Source organism: Anomalospiza imberbis, unplaced genomic scaffold, assembly GCF_031753505.1.
Source record: "Anomalospiza imberbis isolate Cuckoo-Finch-1a 21T00152 unplaced genomic scaffold, ASM3175350v1 scaffold_43, whole genome shotgun sequence".
In the NCBI taxonomy this organism is placed as follows: domain Eukaryota; kingdom Metazoa; phylum Chordata; class Aves; order Passeriformes; family Viduidae; genus Anomalospiza; species Anomalospiza imberbis.
Window position 1 is genome coordinate 748,413 of NW_027100039.1, and position 14,523 is coordinate 762,935.

Here is a 14,523-nt window from a genome sequence, read left to right on the forward strand (position 1 = left end):
GGTGTGCACAGGTGCCCCCCAAGCTGTCCCCAGGTGTGCCCAGGTGCCCCCCCCAGGGTGTCCCCAGGTGCCCCCCAAGGTGTGCCCAGGTTGCCCCCCAAGGTGTCCCCAGATATCCCCAGGTGTGCCCAGGGTGTGCCCAGGTGTGCCCAGGTGTATCCCAGATGTCCCCAGCTGTCCCCAGGGGCCAGCTGTGCCAGCTGTGCCAGCTGTGCCAGGTGTCCCTGCTCACCGTCACGGTCACCGTCACCTCCCAGGGGTTCCTCTCGCGCTCCTCGGCGCGGGCGAACTCGAGGCTGACGCCGCACAGCTCCAGCGTGGAGCTCTCGTCTGCGGGGCACCGCGGGTTTTGGGGGGCTTGGGGGTGGTTTTTGGGGGTTTTTGGGGGTTTCTTGGGATTTTTTTTGGTTTTTTTTTCGTGGTTTTTTAGGGATTTTTTTTTTGGGATTTTTTTGGGGGTTTTTTTGGTGTTTTTTCTGTTGGCTTTCGGGTGTTTTTGGGGTGGTTTTGGACGGTATTGGGTTTTTTGGGTGTTTTTGGGGCGATTTGGGATTTTTGGGGTGGTTTTTGGGGTGGATTTTGGGGTGGTTTTTGGGATTTTTTTGGGGTTTTTTTGGGGATTTTTTTGGGGTTTTTTGGGGTTTTTGGGGATTTTTTGGGGATTTTTTGGGGATTTTTGGTGTTTTTCTGTTGGCTTTCGGGTGTTTTTGGGGTGGTTGTGGGACAGTATTGGGTTTTTGGGGGTGTTTTTGGGGCGATTTCGGATTTTTTGGGGTTTTTGGGGTTTTTTGGGGGTTTTTGTGGTGTTTTGAGGTTTTTTGGGTTTTTTTGGCATTTTTGTGGTGTTTTGGGGTTTTTTGGGGGTTTTTTTGGGTTTTGGGGGGTTTTTGTGGTGTTTTGGGGTATTTTGGGTTTTTTGGGGGGTTTTGGGGGGTTTTTTGTGGTTTTTTGGGTTTTTTTTGGGGGGGGTTTGTGGTGTTTTGAGGTTTTTGGGTTTTTTTGGGGGGGGTTTGTGGTGTTTTGGGATATTTAGGGTTTTTTTGGGGGTTTTTTTTTGTGGTGTTTTGGGGTTTTTGGGGGTTTTTTAGGGGGTTTTTGGGTTTTTTTTGTGGTGTTTTGGGGTTTTTTTGGGGTTTTTTTTTGGGGTTTTTTGGGGTCCCAGGTACCGATCATGCGGTGGAACACCTCCTGCAGGTCCTCGGTGTCCCGCAGGAAGAACACGTGCTGCTCCCCCGCCTTGTGCGACGCCAGCGCGTTCAGGGTCTCGGCGTGCGCGTCCTGCCCCAGCCCGAAGGCGTAAACGTCTGCGGAGGGGGAGAGGGGTCAGGGCAGCCCGAAACACCCCAAAAACAGCACGGAACACCCCAAAACCAGCCCGAAACACCCCAAAAACAGCCCGAAACACCCCAAAAACAGCCGGAACACCCCAAAAACAGCCCGAAGCCGAACACCCCAAAAACAGCCCGAAACACCCCAAAAACAGCCGGAACAACCCAAAAACAGCCTGAAACAGACAAAACAAGCCCAAAACACCCCAAAAACAGCCCCGGAACACCCAAAAACCAGCCTGAAACACCCCAAAACCAGCACGGAACACCCCAAAAACAGCCGGAACACCCCAAAACCAGCACGGAACACCCCAAAAAACAGCCTGAAACACCCCAAAACCAGCACGGAACACCCAAAAACAGCCCGGAACACCCCAAAAACAGCACAGAACACACCAAAAACAGCCTGGAACACCCCAAAACCAGCACGGAACACCCAAAAAACAGCCCAAAACAGACAAAACAAGCCCAAAACACCCCAAAACCAGCCCGAAACAGTGCAAAACTGCCCCAAAAGCACCCCTAAACTGCCCCAAAAACCACCCCAAAAACCACCCCAAAACCGCCCCAACCATGCCAAACACCCCAAACACCCGAAAACCTGCCACAAACACCCCAAAACTGCCACAAAACCTCCCCCAAACCGCCCCAAACACCCCAAAACCGCCCCAAAAACTACCCATAAAACTGCTCCAAAACCGCCCCAAACACCCCAAAACCACCCCAAAACCTCCCCAAACTGCTGCAAAGCACCCCCAAAACCGCCCGAAATACCCCAAAACCTCCCCCAAACCTGCCCCAATCACCCCCTAAAAGCCACCCCAAACACCCCCAAACCCTCCATGCACCCCAAAACCACCCCAAACACCCCAAAACCACCACCAAAACCGCCCCAAACACCCAAAAAACACCCCAAAACCTCCCCAAACTGCTGCAAGCACCCCAAAACCCGCCCCAAATGCCCAAAAACACCCAAAACCACCCCAAAACCACCCCAAACACCCCAAAACCTCCCCAAACTGCTGCAAGCACCCCAAAACCGCCCCAAATGCCCCAAAAACACCCCAAAACACCCCAAAACCACCCCAAAACCGCCCCAAACACCCCAAAACCCTCCCCCAAAACTGCTGCAACCACCCCAAAACCGCCCCCAAATACCCCAAAAACCACCCCAAACACCCCAAAACCTCTCCCAAACCGCTCCATGCACCCCCTACCCCCCCCACAAAAAAAAAAAAAAAAAAACAAAAAAAAAAAAAAAAAAACAAAAAAAAAAACAAAAAAAAAACCCCAAAAACCCAAATCCCCCCCAAACCCCTGAGCCCCGAGCCCCACCCAGGAACTCCTCGCGGGGGTCCCGGGGGTCTCTCCCGATGCTCAGCAGCTCCCGGATCTGGTGCAGGACGGGCACCGGGGACCCCCCCATGTTGGCACGGCCTGGGGGGACACGGGGCAGGTTTTGGGGGGGATCTGGGGGGGATTTGGGGGTTTCCAGGGGATTTTGGGGGTTCCCAGGGGAGATTTTGGAGGTCCCATGGGGGGATTTTGGGGTTCCCATGGAGATTTTGGGGTTCCAAAGGGGATTTGTGGTTCCCATGAGATTTTGGGGGTTCCATGGGGGGATTTGGGGTTCCCATGGGGATTTTGGGGGTTCCCATAGGAATTTGGGGGTTTCCAGGGGATTTTTAGGGGTCCCATGGGGGGATTTTGGGGTTCCCATGGGGATTTTGGGGGTTCCCAAAGGGGGATTTGGGGTTCCCATGGGGATTTTGGGGGTTCCCATAGGGAATTTGGGGGTTTCCAGGGATTTTGGGGGTCCCATGGGGATTTTGGGGGTTCCCAAAGGGGATTTGTGGTTCCCATGGGGATTTTGGGGGGTCCCAGGGGAGATTTTGGGGGTTCCCAGAGGGGATTTGGGGTTCCCATGGGAATTTTGGGGGGTCCCAGGGGAGATTTTGGGGGTTCCCAGAGGGGATTTGTTGTTCCCAGGGAGGTTTTTGGGGTTCCCGGTGTGGCTTTTGTGGTTTCCAGGGGGAATTTTGGGGTTCCCAGGGGGAATTTTGGGGTTCCCAGGGCGGTTTTCTGGGGTTCCCAGGGCGGTTTTTGGGGTTTCCAGGGGAATTTTGGGGTTCCCAGGGCGGTTTCTGGGGTTCCCAGGGCGGTTTTTGGGTTCCCAGGGGGAATTTTGGGGTTCCCTGGGGGAATTTGGGGGTTCCCAGGGCGGTTTCTGGGGTTCCTGGGGGGATTTTTGGGGTGCCCACCGTCGGTCATGATGACGATGACGTGGCGGGTGCTGTTGGTGACCGGGGGGGGCCGCAGCCCCCCGCAGCTGCTCCGCGCGCTCCTGCTGCACCAGCAGCGCGTACACGGCCCGCAGCGCCCCGGCCAGGTTGGTGCCGGGGGCCTGCGAGTGGGCTGGGGGCGAGGGGGGGGTCAGCCGGACCCCAAAAACCCCGCAGAGATCCCACAGAAACCCCAAAAACCCCAAAAAACCCCGCAGAGATCCCACAGAAACCCCAAAAACCCCAAAAACCCACAGAGATCCCACAGAAACCCAAAAAACCCCGCAGAGATCCACAGAAACCCCGAAAACCCCCCAAAAACCCCGCAGAGATCCCACAGAAACCCCAAAAAACCCCGCAGAGATCCCACAGAAACCCCAAAAACCCCAAAAAAAAAAAAACCCCAAAAAAAACCAAAACCCCCGCAGAGATCCCACAGAAACCCCAAAACCCCCCAAAAAACCCTGCAGAGATCCCACAGAAACCCCAAAACCCCCCCAAAAAAAACCCAAAAAACCCCCAAAACTCCGCAGAGATCCCACAGAAACACCAAAAAAACCCAAAAAAAAAACCCAAAAACCCCCAAAACCCCCGCAGAGATCCCACAGAAACACCAAAAAACCCAAAAAAAACACAAAAAAAAAAAACCCAAAACCCCACAGAGATCCCACAGAAACGCCAAAAAAAAACCCAAAAAAAAAACCCGCAGAGATCCCACAGAAACCCAAAAAAAACCCAAAAAATCCCCAAAAACTCCGCAGAGATCCCAGAGAGCAGAGACAAACCCCCAGATCCAAATCTCCCCCAAATCCACCCCAAATCCCAAACAAACCCCAAATCCCCCAAACCCAAACCCCAAACCCCAAATTTTCTGAATCTCCAATCCCCAATCCCAACCCCCAATCCCCAATCCCAAAACCAAACCCCAAATTCCCCAATCCCCCAAACCCCAATCCCAAATCCCCAAACCCCAATCCCCAATCCCGAATCCCAATCCCAATCACCCCAAACCCCAAATCCCAAACCCCAAATCACAAATTCCCCAATCCCAACCCCAAATCCCAACCCAAACCCCAATCCCAAAACCCCAAACCCCAAATTCCCCAATCCCCAAACCCCCAATCCCAAATCCCCAAACCCCAATCCCGAATCCTAATCCCAACCCCAGAATCCCAATTCCAAACCCAAACCCCAATCCCAACCCCAATCCCAATCCCAAACCCCAAATTCCCCAATCCCCAAACCCCAATCCCAAATCCCCAAACCCCAATCCCCCAATCCCCAATCCAAATCCCCAAATCCCAAACCCCCAAATTCCCCAATCCCAAACCCCAAAATCCCAATCCCCCATCCCCAATCCAAATCCCCAAATCCCAAACCCCCAAATTCCCCAATCCCAAACCCCAAATCCCAATCCCAATCCAAACCCCAAATCCCAAATCCCAATCCAAATCCCCAAATCCCAAACCCCCAAATTCCCCAATCCCAAACCCCAAACCCCAAACCCCAAATTCCCCAATCCCAACCCCAAACCCCAATCCCAAATCCCCAAACCCCAAATCCCAAACCCCAAACCCCAAACCCCAAATCCCAAATTCCCCAATACCCAATTCCCAATCCCAATCCCAACCCCAAGTCCCAAATCCCAAACCCCAAATCCCAAATTCCCCCAATCCCAAACCCCAATCCCCAACCCCAATCCCGAACCCCAAACCCCAATCCCAAACCCCAACCCCAAATTCCCCAATCCCCAAACCCCAATCCCCAATCCCAAATCCCAAATTCCCCAATCCCAAACCCCAAACCCCAAACCCCAAATTCCCCAACCCCAATCCCAAACCCCAAATCCCCCAATCCAAACCCCAAACCCCAAATTCCCCAACCCCAATCCCAAACCCCAAATCCCCCAATCCAAACCCCAAACCCCAATCCCAAACCCAATCCCAAACCCCAAATTCCCCAACCCCAATCCCAAACCCCAAATACCCCAATCCAAACCCCAAACCCCAATCCCAACCCCAATCCCAAACCCCAAATTCCCCACCCCAATCCCAAACCCCAAATCCCCCAATCCAAACCCCAAACCCCAAATTCCCCAACCCCAATCCCAAACCCCAAATCCCCCAATCCAAACCCCAAACCCCAATCCCAACCCCAATCCCAAACCCCAAATTCCCCAACCCCAATCCCAAACCCCAAATACCCCAATCCAAACCCCAAACCCCAATCCCAACCCCAATCCCAAACCCCAAATTCCCCAATCCCCAAACTCCAATCCCAAATCCCCAAACCCCAATCCCCAATCCCCAATCCAAATCCCCAAATCCCAAACCCCCAAATTCCCCAATCCCAAACCCCAATCCCCAATCCCAAATCCCAAATCCCCCAATCCCAACCCCAAACCCCAATCCCAAACCCCAAACCCCAAATCCCAAATTCCCCAATCCCAAACCCCAATCCCCAACCCCAATCCCAAACCCCAAACCCCAAATTCCCCAATCCCAAACCCCAATCCCCAATGCCAAATCCCAAATTCCCCAATCCCAAATCCCCAAATCCCAAACCCCAATCCCAACCCCAAACCCCAATCCCAAATCCCCAAACCCCAAACCCCAATCCCGAACGCCATCCCACCGTCGAGGCGCAGCCCCCGCAGCCGTTCCCGCACCGCGGCGCCGTCGGTCGCGTTCGGCTCCGTGGGGCTCAGAACCACGCGGGGCTCGGAGCCGAACGTCACCACCCCATAGCGCGGGGCGGCCCCATAGCTGGCGATCTGCGGGGTTTAGGGGATTTGGGGACGTTAAAGGGGATTTAGGGGCGTTAGAGCGGGTTTGGGGGTTTAGGGGTTTAAAGGGGATTTGGGGAGTTAAAGGGGATTTGGGGGTTTAGGGGATTTGGGGACGTTAAAGGGGATTTAGGGGCGTTAGAGCGGGTTTGGGGGTTTAGGAGTTTAAAGGGGTCTTTGGGGGGTTAAAGGGGATTTGAGGGTTTAGGGGATTTGGGGGTTTAGAGGATTTGGGGGGTTAAAGGGGGTTTGGGGACGTTAAAGAGAATTTAGGGGCGTTAAAGGGGATTTGAGGGTTTAGGGGATTTGGGGACGTTAAAGGGGATTTGGTGGGATTAAAGGGGATTTGGGGGTTTAGGGGATTTGGGGGGTTAAAGGGGATTTGGTGGGATTAAAGGGGATTTGGGGGTTTAGGGGATTTGGGGACGTTAAAGGGGATTTAGGGGCATTAGAGCGGGTTTGGGGGTTTAGGGGTTTAAAGGGGATTTGGGGGGTTAAAGGGGATTTGGGGGTTTAGGGGATTTGGGGGGTTAAAGGGGATTTGGGGGTTTAGGGGATTTGGGGGTTTTTGGGGGGGGGGTTAAAGGGGGTTAGGGGTTTAGGAGATTTGGGGGGTTAAAGGGGATTTGGAGGGTTTTAGTGGGTTTGGGGGTTTAGGGGATTTAGGGGCGTTAAAGGGGCATTTCTGAGGTGTTCTGGGGAGTTTTTGGGGTGTTCTGGGGTCTTTTCGGGGTGTTTTTGGGGTTTCCGGGGTGGTTTTGGGGTTTCCGGGGTGTTCTTGGGGTGTTTTTGGGATGTTTTTGGGGTTTCTGGGGTGTTTTGGGGTGTTTTTGGGGTGTTCTGGGGTGTTTTGGGGTGTTTTTTGGGGTTTCTGGGGTGTTTTTGGGGTGTTCTGGGGAGTTTTTGGGATGTTTTTGGGGTTTCCGGGATGTTTTTGGGGTGTTCTGGGGTGTTTTTGGGGTGTTTTTGGGTGTTTTTGGGGTGTTCTGGGGTGTTTTGGGGTGTTTTTGGGGTGTTCTGGGGTGTTTTGGGGTGTTTTTGGGGTTTCCGGGTGTTTTTGGGGTGTTCTGGGGAGTTTTTGGGGTGTTTTTGGGGTTTCCGGGATGTTTTTGGGGTGTTCTGGGGTGTTTTTTGGGGTGTTTTGGGGGTTTTTGGGGTGTTTTTGGGGTGTTTTCGGGGGCGCACCTTCTCCACCAGCTCGCCCAGCGCCGTGCGCGCGTTCTCGTAGTCCTGCGCGTTCACGCTGCGCGACGCGTCCAGCACCAGGAACACGTTCAGGGCCCCGCCCGCCTCCAGCCGGATCCGCCGCTTGGCCGTGGGGTCTGCGACCCCCGGGACCCCCGTCAGACCCCCGGGAGAGCCCCGGGACCCCCATGAGACCCCTGAGACCCCCCAGGACCCCCATCAGAACCCCAGGACCCTGTGAGACCCCCAGGACAGCCCCAGAACCTTCGGGACACCCGTGAGACCCCCCGGGACCACCGGGACAACCCGAGACCCCCCGTCAGACCCCCGGGAGAGCCTCAGGAGACCCCCGGGACCCCCGAGACCCCCGTCAGACCCCCGGGAGAGCCTCAGGAGACCCCCGGGACACCCGAGACCCCCGTCAGACCCCCAGGAGAGCCTCAGGAGACCCCCGGGACCACCGGACACCCGAGACCCCCGGGAGAGCCTCAGGAGACCCCCGGGACCCCCAGGACACCCGAGACCCCCGTCAGACCCCCGGGAGAGCCTCAGGAGACCCCCGGGACCCCCGAGACCCCCATCAGACCCCCGGGAGAGACTCAGGAGACCCCCGGGACACCCGAGACCCTCATCAGACCCCCGGGAGAGCCTCAGGAGACCCCCGGGACCACCGGGACAACCCGAGACCCCCGTCAGACCCCCGGGAGAGACTCAGGAGACCCCCGGGACCCCCAGGACACCCGAGACCCCGTCAGACCGCTGGGAGAGACTCAGGAGACCCCCGGGACCCCCAGGACACCCGAGACCCCCGTCAGACCCCCGGGACCGCCCTGAGATCCCCAAGAAACCCCCAGACCCCTCTGAGACCCTGGGAACCACCAGAACCCCCCCCACCCCCACCCCAATCCCCCCCCCCGAGCCCCCCAGGACTGCCCTGAGACACCCCCCCCCCCCACCCAGGGGACCAGCGGAGCCCCTCGCCATTGGGTCTGGGGGGGGCTGAGACCACCGGGACCCCCCCCGGGACCCCCCCGGGACCCCCACCGTGGGTGCTGTTGGCCTCGGCCGCCTCCACGGTCTGGGTCAGGGACGCCAGGAACGCCTCGGCCGCGTCCTCGGGGGTGTCGAAGGAGTTGGGGTCTGGGGGCGACACGGGGGGGACACCGGGGTCACCTCCGGGACCCCCGCCGGGGACCCCCAAAACCCCCGGGACCTCCCCCCAGGATCCCCAAAAACCCCCCAGGACCATTCAGAACCCCCACCGGGACCCCTCGGGACCCTCCAGGACCCCCCGGGACCCCCCGGGACCCCCCCTCACCTCGGCACCCGGGGCTCGGTACCGCTCCAGGACCCCCGGGACCCCCCCCGGGACCCCCCCCTCACCTCGGCACCGGGGCTCGGTGCCGCTCCACGCCCCCCCCCTCGAGGCAGCGGCGCTCGGCCGAGCCCACGAGCTGCAGCCCCGGGCGGCACCGGAACCGGACCAGCCCCTCCACGGCGAACCGGGCCCGCGACCCTTCCATGGACGCCCCCGGCGGCACGGCCGGGGCGGGGCAGTCACCGGCTGGGGGGGGAATGGGGGGGTCAGAGCCCCGGAAAGCCCAAAAACACCACGAGAACCGCACGGAAACAGCCCAAAATCAAACAGCCCGAAACAACCCAAAGACACCCCGAAACAGCCCCAAAACAGCCCAAAACACCCCAAAAACACCCCAAAACAACCCAAAACACCCCAAAAACCACCCCAAAACAACCCAAAACAACCCAAAAAACCACCCCAAAACAGCTCAAAACAACCCAAAAACTACCCAAAACAACCCAAAAACACCCCAAAAACCACCCCAAAACAACCCAAAAACACCCAAAAACCACCCCAAAACACCCCAAAACAGCCCAAAACACCCCAAAAACACCCCAAAAACACCCCAAAACAACCCAAAGACAACCCAAAAACAACCCAAAACAGCCCAAAACACCCCAAAACACCCCAAAAACACCCCAAAACAACCCAAAAACCACCCCAAAACACCCCAAAAACACCCCAAAACAACCCAAAACACCCCAAAAACCACCCCAAAACAACCCAAAACACCCCAAAAACCACCCCAAAACACCCCAAAACAGCCCAAAACACCCAAAAACACCCCAAAAACACCCCAAAACAACCCAAAGACAACCCAAAAACAACCCAAAACAGCCCAAAACAGCCCAAAACACCCCAAAAACACCCCAAAACAACCCAAAAACCACCCCAAACACCCCAAAACACCCCAAAAAACACCCAAAACAACCCAAAACACCCCAAAAACCACCCCAAAACAACCCAAAACACCCCAAAAACCACCCCAAAACACCCCAAAACAGCCCAAAACACCCCAAAAACACCCCAAAAACACCCCAAAACAACCCAAAGACAACCCAAAAACAACCCAAAACAGCCCAAAACAACCCAAAAACCACCCCAAAACACCCCAAAACAACCCAAAAAACCACCCCAAAACACCCCAAAACACCCCAAAAACCACCCCGAAACACCCCAAAAGAACCCAAAAACCACCCCAAAACAGCCCAAAACCAGCCCAAAACACCCCAAACCACGCAGAACACCTCCAAACAATCCCGAGGACCCCCCCAAGACCCCCAATGACACTCTGAGACCCCCCCCCCCGCCCCCCTAGGACCCCCCCAGACCCCCCCTAGCCCCCCAATGACACTTTGAGACCCCCTAGGACCCCCCTAGCCCCCCCCCCTAGCCCCCCCCCAGGCCCCCAATGACACTTTGAGACCCCCCCCAGCCCCCAATGACACTTTGAGACCCCCTAGCTCCCCCCAGAACCCTCCCCAGCCCCCCAATGACACTCTGAGACCCCCAGGAACCCCCCCTAGCCCCCCCCCCCAGACCCCCCCCAGCCCCCAATGACACTTTGAGACCCCCCCAGGACCCCCCCCAGCCCCCCAATGACACTTTGAGACCCCCTAGCCCCCCCAGACCCCTCCTAGCCCCCCAATGACACTCTGAGACCCCCCCCGCCCCCCTAGGACCCCCCTAGCCCCCCCCCCAGACCCCCCCATGACACTTTGAGACCCCCCCAGGACCCCCCCCAGACCCCCCCTAGCCCCCCAATGACACTTTGAGACCCCCTAGGACCCCCCTAGCCCCCCCCAGACCCCCCCATGACACTTTGAGACCCCCCCCAGGACCCCCCCCAGACCCCCCCCCTAGCCCCCCAATGACACTTTGAGACCCCCCCCCAGGACCCCCCCCAGACCCCCAATGACACTCTGAGACCCCCCCCCGGGACCCCCCCCCCCTTACATCCATCGTCGCAGACGGGGTCGGGGCCCCTCCCAGCGCCCCCGGCCCCGCAGCGCCGCTCGGGGGGGCCGCGCAGGGCGAACCCCCCCGCGCAGCCGTAGCGCAGCACCGAGCCCGGGGGGTGCCGCCCCCCCCGCGGGTAGAACCAGCCGTGCTCGAACTCCAGCGGGCCCGGGCACCACACGGCTGGGGGGGCAGAGAACGGGGGCGGTGGGACCCCCAGACACAGCCGGGACCCCCCCGGGACCCCCAGACCCAGCCGGGACCCCCAAACCCAACCGGGACCCCCCCGGGACCCCCAGACCCAACCGGGACCCCCAAACCCAACCGGGACCCCCCTCGGGACCCCCAGACACAGCCGGGACCCCCCCGGGACCCCAGACACAGCCGGGACCCCCAGACACAGCCGGGACCCCCCCGGGACCCCCAAACCCAACCGGGACCCCCAGACACAGCCGGGACCCCCCCGGGGACCCCCAGACACAGCCGGGACCCCCAGACCCAGCCGGGACCCCCCCGGGACCCCCAAACCCAACCGGGACCCCCAGACACAGCCGGGACCCCCAAACCCAGCCGGGACCCCCCCGAGACCCCCAAACCCAGCCGGGACCCCCCCGAGACCCCCAGACACAGCCGGGACCCCCAGACCCAGCCGGACCCCCCCCGAGACCCCCAAACCCAGCCGGGACCCCCCCGGGACCCCCAGACACAACCGGGACCCCCCCGAGACCCGCAAACCCAACCGGGACCCCCAGACCCAGCCGGGACCTTCAAACCCAACCGGGACCCCCCAGACCCAGCCGGGACCCCCAGACACAGCCGGGACCCGTAAATCCAACCGGGACCCCCAAACCCAACCGGGACCCCCTCGGGATCTCCAAACCCCCCCGGGACCCCCAGACCCAGCCGGGACCCCCCCGGGACCCCCAGACACAACCGGGACCCCCAAACCCAACCGGGACCCCCAGACACAGCCGGGACCCCCCCCGGGACCCCCAAACCCCCTCCGGGACCCCCAAACCCCCCCCTGGGACCCCCAGACCCAGCCGGGACCCCCCCCAAACCCCCCCCCTCCAAACTCCTCAGGACCCCCCCAAACCCCCAAAAAACCCCTCAGGACCCCCCCCAAACCCCCCCAAAACCCCTCAGGACCCCTCAGGACCCCCCCCAAGCCGCCCCCAAACCCCTCAGGCCCCCCCCCCCCCCCAAACCCCTCAGCCCCCCCCCCCGAGCCCCCAGCCCCACCTTGGCAGCGGGGGGGTCCCGCGGCCCCCCCGGGCAGGGGGTCCCAGGCGCCGTCGGGGCCGCAGCGGCGCAGCGCGGTGGGGGAGGGGGCGCTGCCGGGGGGGCAGCGGTAGAGCAGCACCTCCCCCCCCCCCCCGCAGCTCCCCCCAGCCCCCCGAGATCGGGGCCAGCGCGGGGTCACAGCGCGGGGGGGGCTCCGAGGGCGGGGGGGGGCTCCGAGGGGAGGCCTGGGGGGGGAGGGGAGAGTTGGGGGGGGGGGGAAGATGTGGGGGGGGGGAAGGGGGAGGGTCTGGGGGTCCCTGGGGGAAGGGGGAGGGTCTGGGGGTCCCTGGTGTGGGGGGGGGTGGGGTCCCTGGTGTGGGGGGGGTCTGGGGGTCCCTGGGGGGGATTTGGGGTCCCTGGGGTTGGGGGCGCTGGAGGGGTCTGGGGGTCCCTGGGGGGGGGGGGGATTGGGTCGCTGGGGGTCCCTGGGGGGGGATTTGGGGTCCCTGGGGGGGGTTTGGGGTCCCTGGGGATCCGGGGGGGTCTCAGGGGTCCTGGGGGGGGGGGATTTGGGATCCCTGGGCGGGGGTTGCGGTCGCTGGGGGAGTCTGGGGGTCCCTGAGGGGGATTTGGGGTCCTGGGGGGAATTTGGGGTCCCTGAGGATCCCTGGGGGGGTCTCAGGGGTCCCTGGGGGGGATTTGGGGTCCCTGGGGGGGATTTGGGGTCCCTGGGGGGGTCCCAGGGGTCTCTCACTGACCGAGGGCCGGGGGCAGCAGCAGCAGCAGCAGCCCCAGGACAGCTCCGGCCATGGCCGAGCGTCCGAGCGTCCGTCCCTCTGTCCGGCTGTCCCTCTGTCCTTCTGTCCCGAGTGTCCGAGCGTCCGAGCGTCCGTCCCTCTGTCCCTCTGTCCGAGCGTCCGAGCGTCCGTCCCTCTGTCCGGCTGTCCCTCTGTCCTTCTGTCCCGAGTGTCCGAGTGTCCGAGCGTCCGAGTGTCCGTCCCTCTGTCCCTCTGTCCGAGTGTCCGAGCGTCCGAACGTCCAGCCCCCTGTCCCTCTGGCCGGCTGTCCCTCTGTCCGAATGTCCGTCCCTCTGTCCCTCTGTCCCTCTGTCCCTCTGTCCCTCTGTCCGGCCCGGTGTCCAGCGGGGGTTACACCCCCCCTCCCCCCCCCCACCCCCGTCACTTCCCGGACACCGCGGGGGGGGCGGGGGGGGGGGGGGCGGTCAAGGGCCGGGGCCGTGACCGAGGGGACAGCGGGGACCGGAGGGGACAGCGGGGGGGCCACCAACACCCTAAATGTCAAAAAACCGCTTTACCGGCCCCGAAAATGGCTTTAATAGCCCCAAAAATGGCTTTAGTGGCCCCAAAAATGTCCTAAATGTGCCCAAAATGGCTTTAATAGCCCTAAAAATGGCTTTAATAGCCCCAAAATGGCTTTAATAGCCCTAAAAATGGCTTTACCGGCCCCAAAAATGGCTTTAATAGCCCCAAAAATGGCTTTAATAGCCCCAAAAATGTCCTAAATGTGCCCAAAAATGGCTTTAATAGCCCTAAAAATGGCTTTAGTGGCCCCAAAATGGCTTTAATAGCCCCGAAAATGGCTTTAATAGCCCTAAAAATGTCCTAAATGTGCCCAAAATGGCTTTAATAGCCCTAAAAATGGCTTTAATAGCCCCGAAAATGGCTTTAATGGCCCTAAAAATGTCCTAAATGTGCCCAAAATGGCTTTAATAGCCCTAAAAATGGCTTTAAATAGCCCCGAAAATGGCTTTAATAGCCCTAAAAATGTCCTAAATGTGCCCAAAATGGCTTTAATAGCCCTAAAAATGGCTTTAATAGCCCCGAAAATGGCTTTAATAGCCCTAAAAATGTCCTAAATGTGCCCAAAAATGGCGTTAATAGCCCTAAAAATGGCTTTAATATCCCCGAAAATGGCTTTAATAGCCCCGAAAATGGCTTTAGTGGTCCCAAAAATGGCTTTAATAGCCCCGAAAATGGCTTTAATCGCCCTAAAAACGGCTTTAATGGCCCCAAAAATGTCCCAAATGTGGCTAAAAGTGCTTTAAATGCGCCCAAAAATGCTTTAAATGTCCCAAAAAATGGCTTTAATGGCCCCAAAAAATGTCCTAAATGTTCCCAAAACCGCCCCGGGGGACACAAAAAAAATCTCTTTAATCCTCCCAAAAATTCCCGGCTGAAGCCAAAAACGCCGCGGGGGGGGGCACAAAAATCGGTTCAATGTCCCAAAAGCACAAAAACACCTCGGGAGAGCAAAAAAAACCGGGTTAAACGGCAAAAAATGGGTTAAAAACCCCAAAAAATGGGGTAAAAAACAAAAATGGGGGTTAAAGACCCCAAAAAAAATGGGGTAAAAAAACAAAAATTGGGGTTAAAGACCCAA

At 59.1% G+C, this 14,523-nt stretch overlaps 1 protein-coding gene across 1 annotated transcript in view; it reads right to left on the reverse strand.

Annotated features, from left to right (window-relative positions):
• The window catches only part of GTF2H4 (general transcription factor IIH subunit 4), a 25,175-nt gene extending 12,242 nt beyond the window's left edge, over positions 1-12,933 (reverse strand). The window contains exons 1-11 of the mRNA XM_068178405.1: positions 12,878-12,933; positions 12,142-12,368; positions 10,897-11,082; positions 8,964-9,144; positions 8,608-8,720; positions 7,581-7,717; positions 6,245-6,383; positions 3,590-3,743; positions 2,664-2,765; positions 1,167-1,304; positions 229-330 (exon numbers count right to left, since the gene is read on the reverse strand). Of these exons, the coding sequence (XP_068034506.1) occupies positions 229-330; positions 1,167-1,304; positions 2,664-2,765; positions 3,590-3,743; positions 6,245-6,383; positions 7,581-7,717; positions 8,608-8,720; positions 8,964-9,144; positions 10,897-11,082; positions 12,142-12,368; positions 12,878-12,933 (1,535 nt within the window). The remainder of the gene's footprint in view (positions 1-228; positions 331-1,166; positions 1,305-2,663; positions 2,766-3,589; positions 3,744-6,244; positions 6,384-7,580; positions 7,718-8,607; positions 8,721-8,963; positions 9,145-10,896; positions 11,083-12,141; positions 12,369-12,877) is intronic.
• Positions 12,934-14,523: the final 1,590 nt, after the last annotated feature.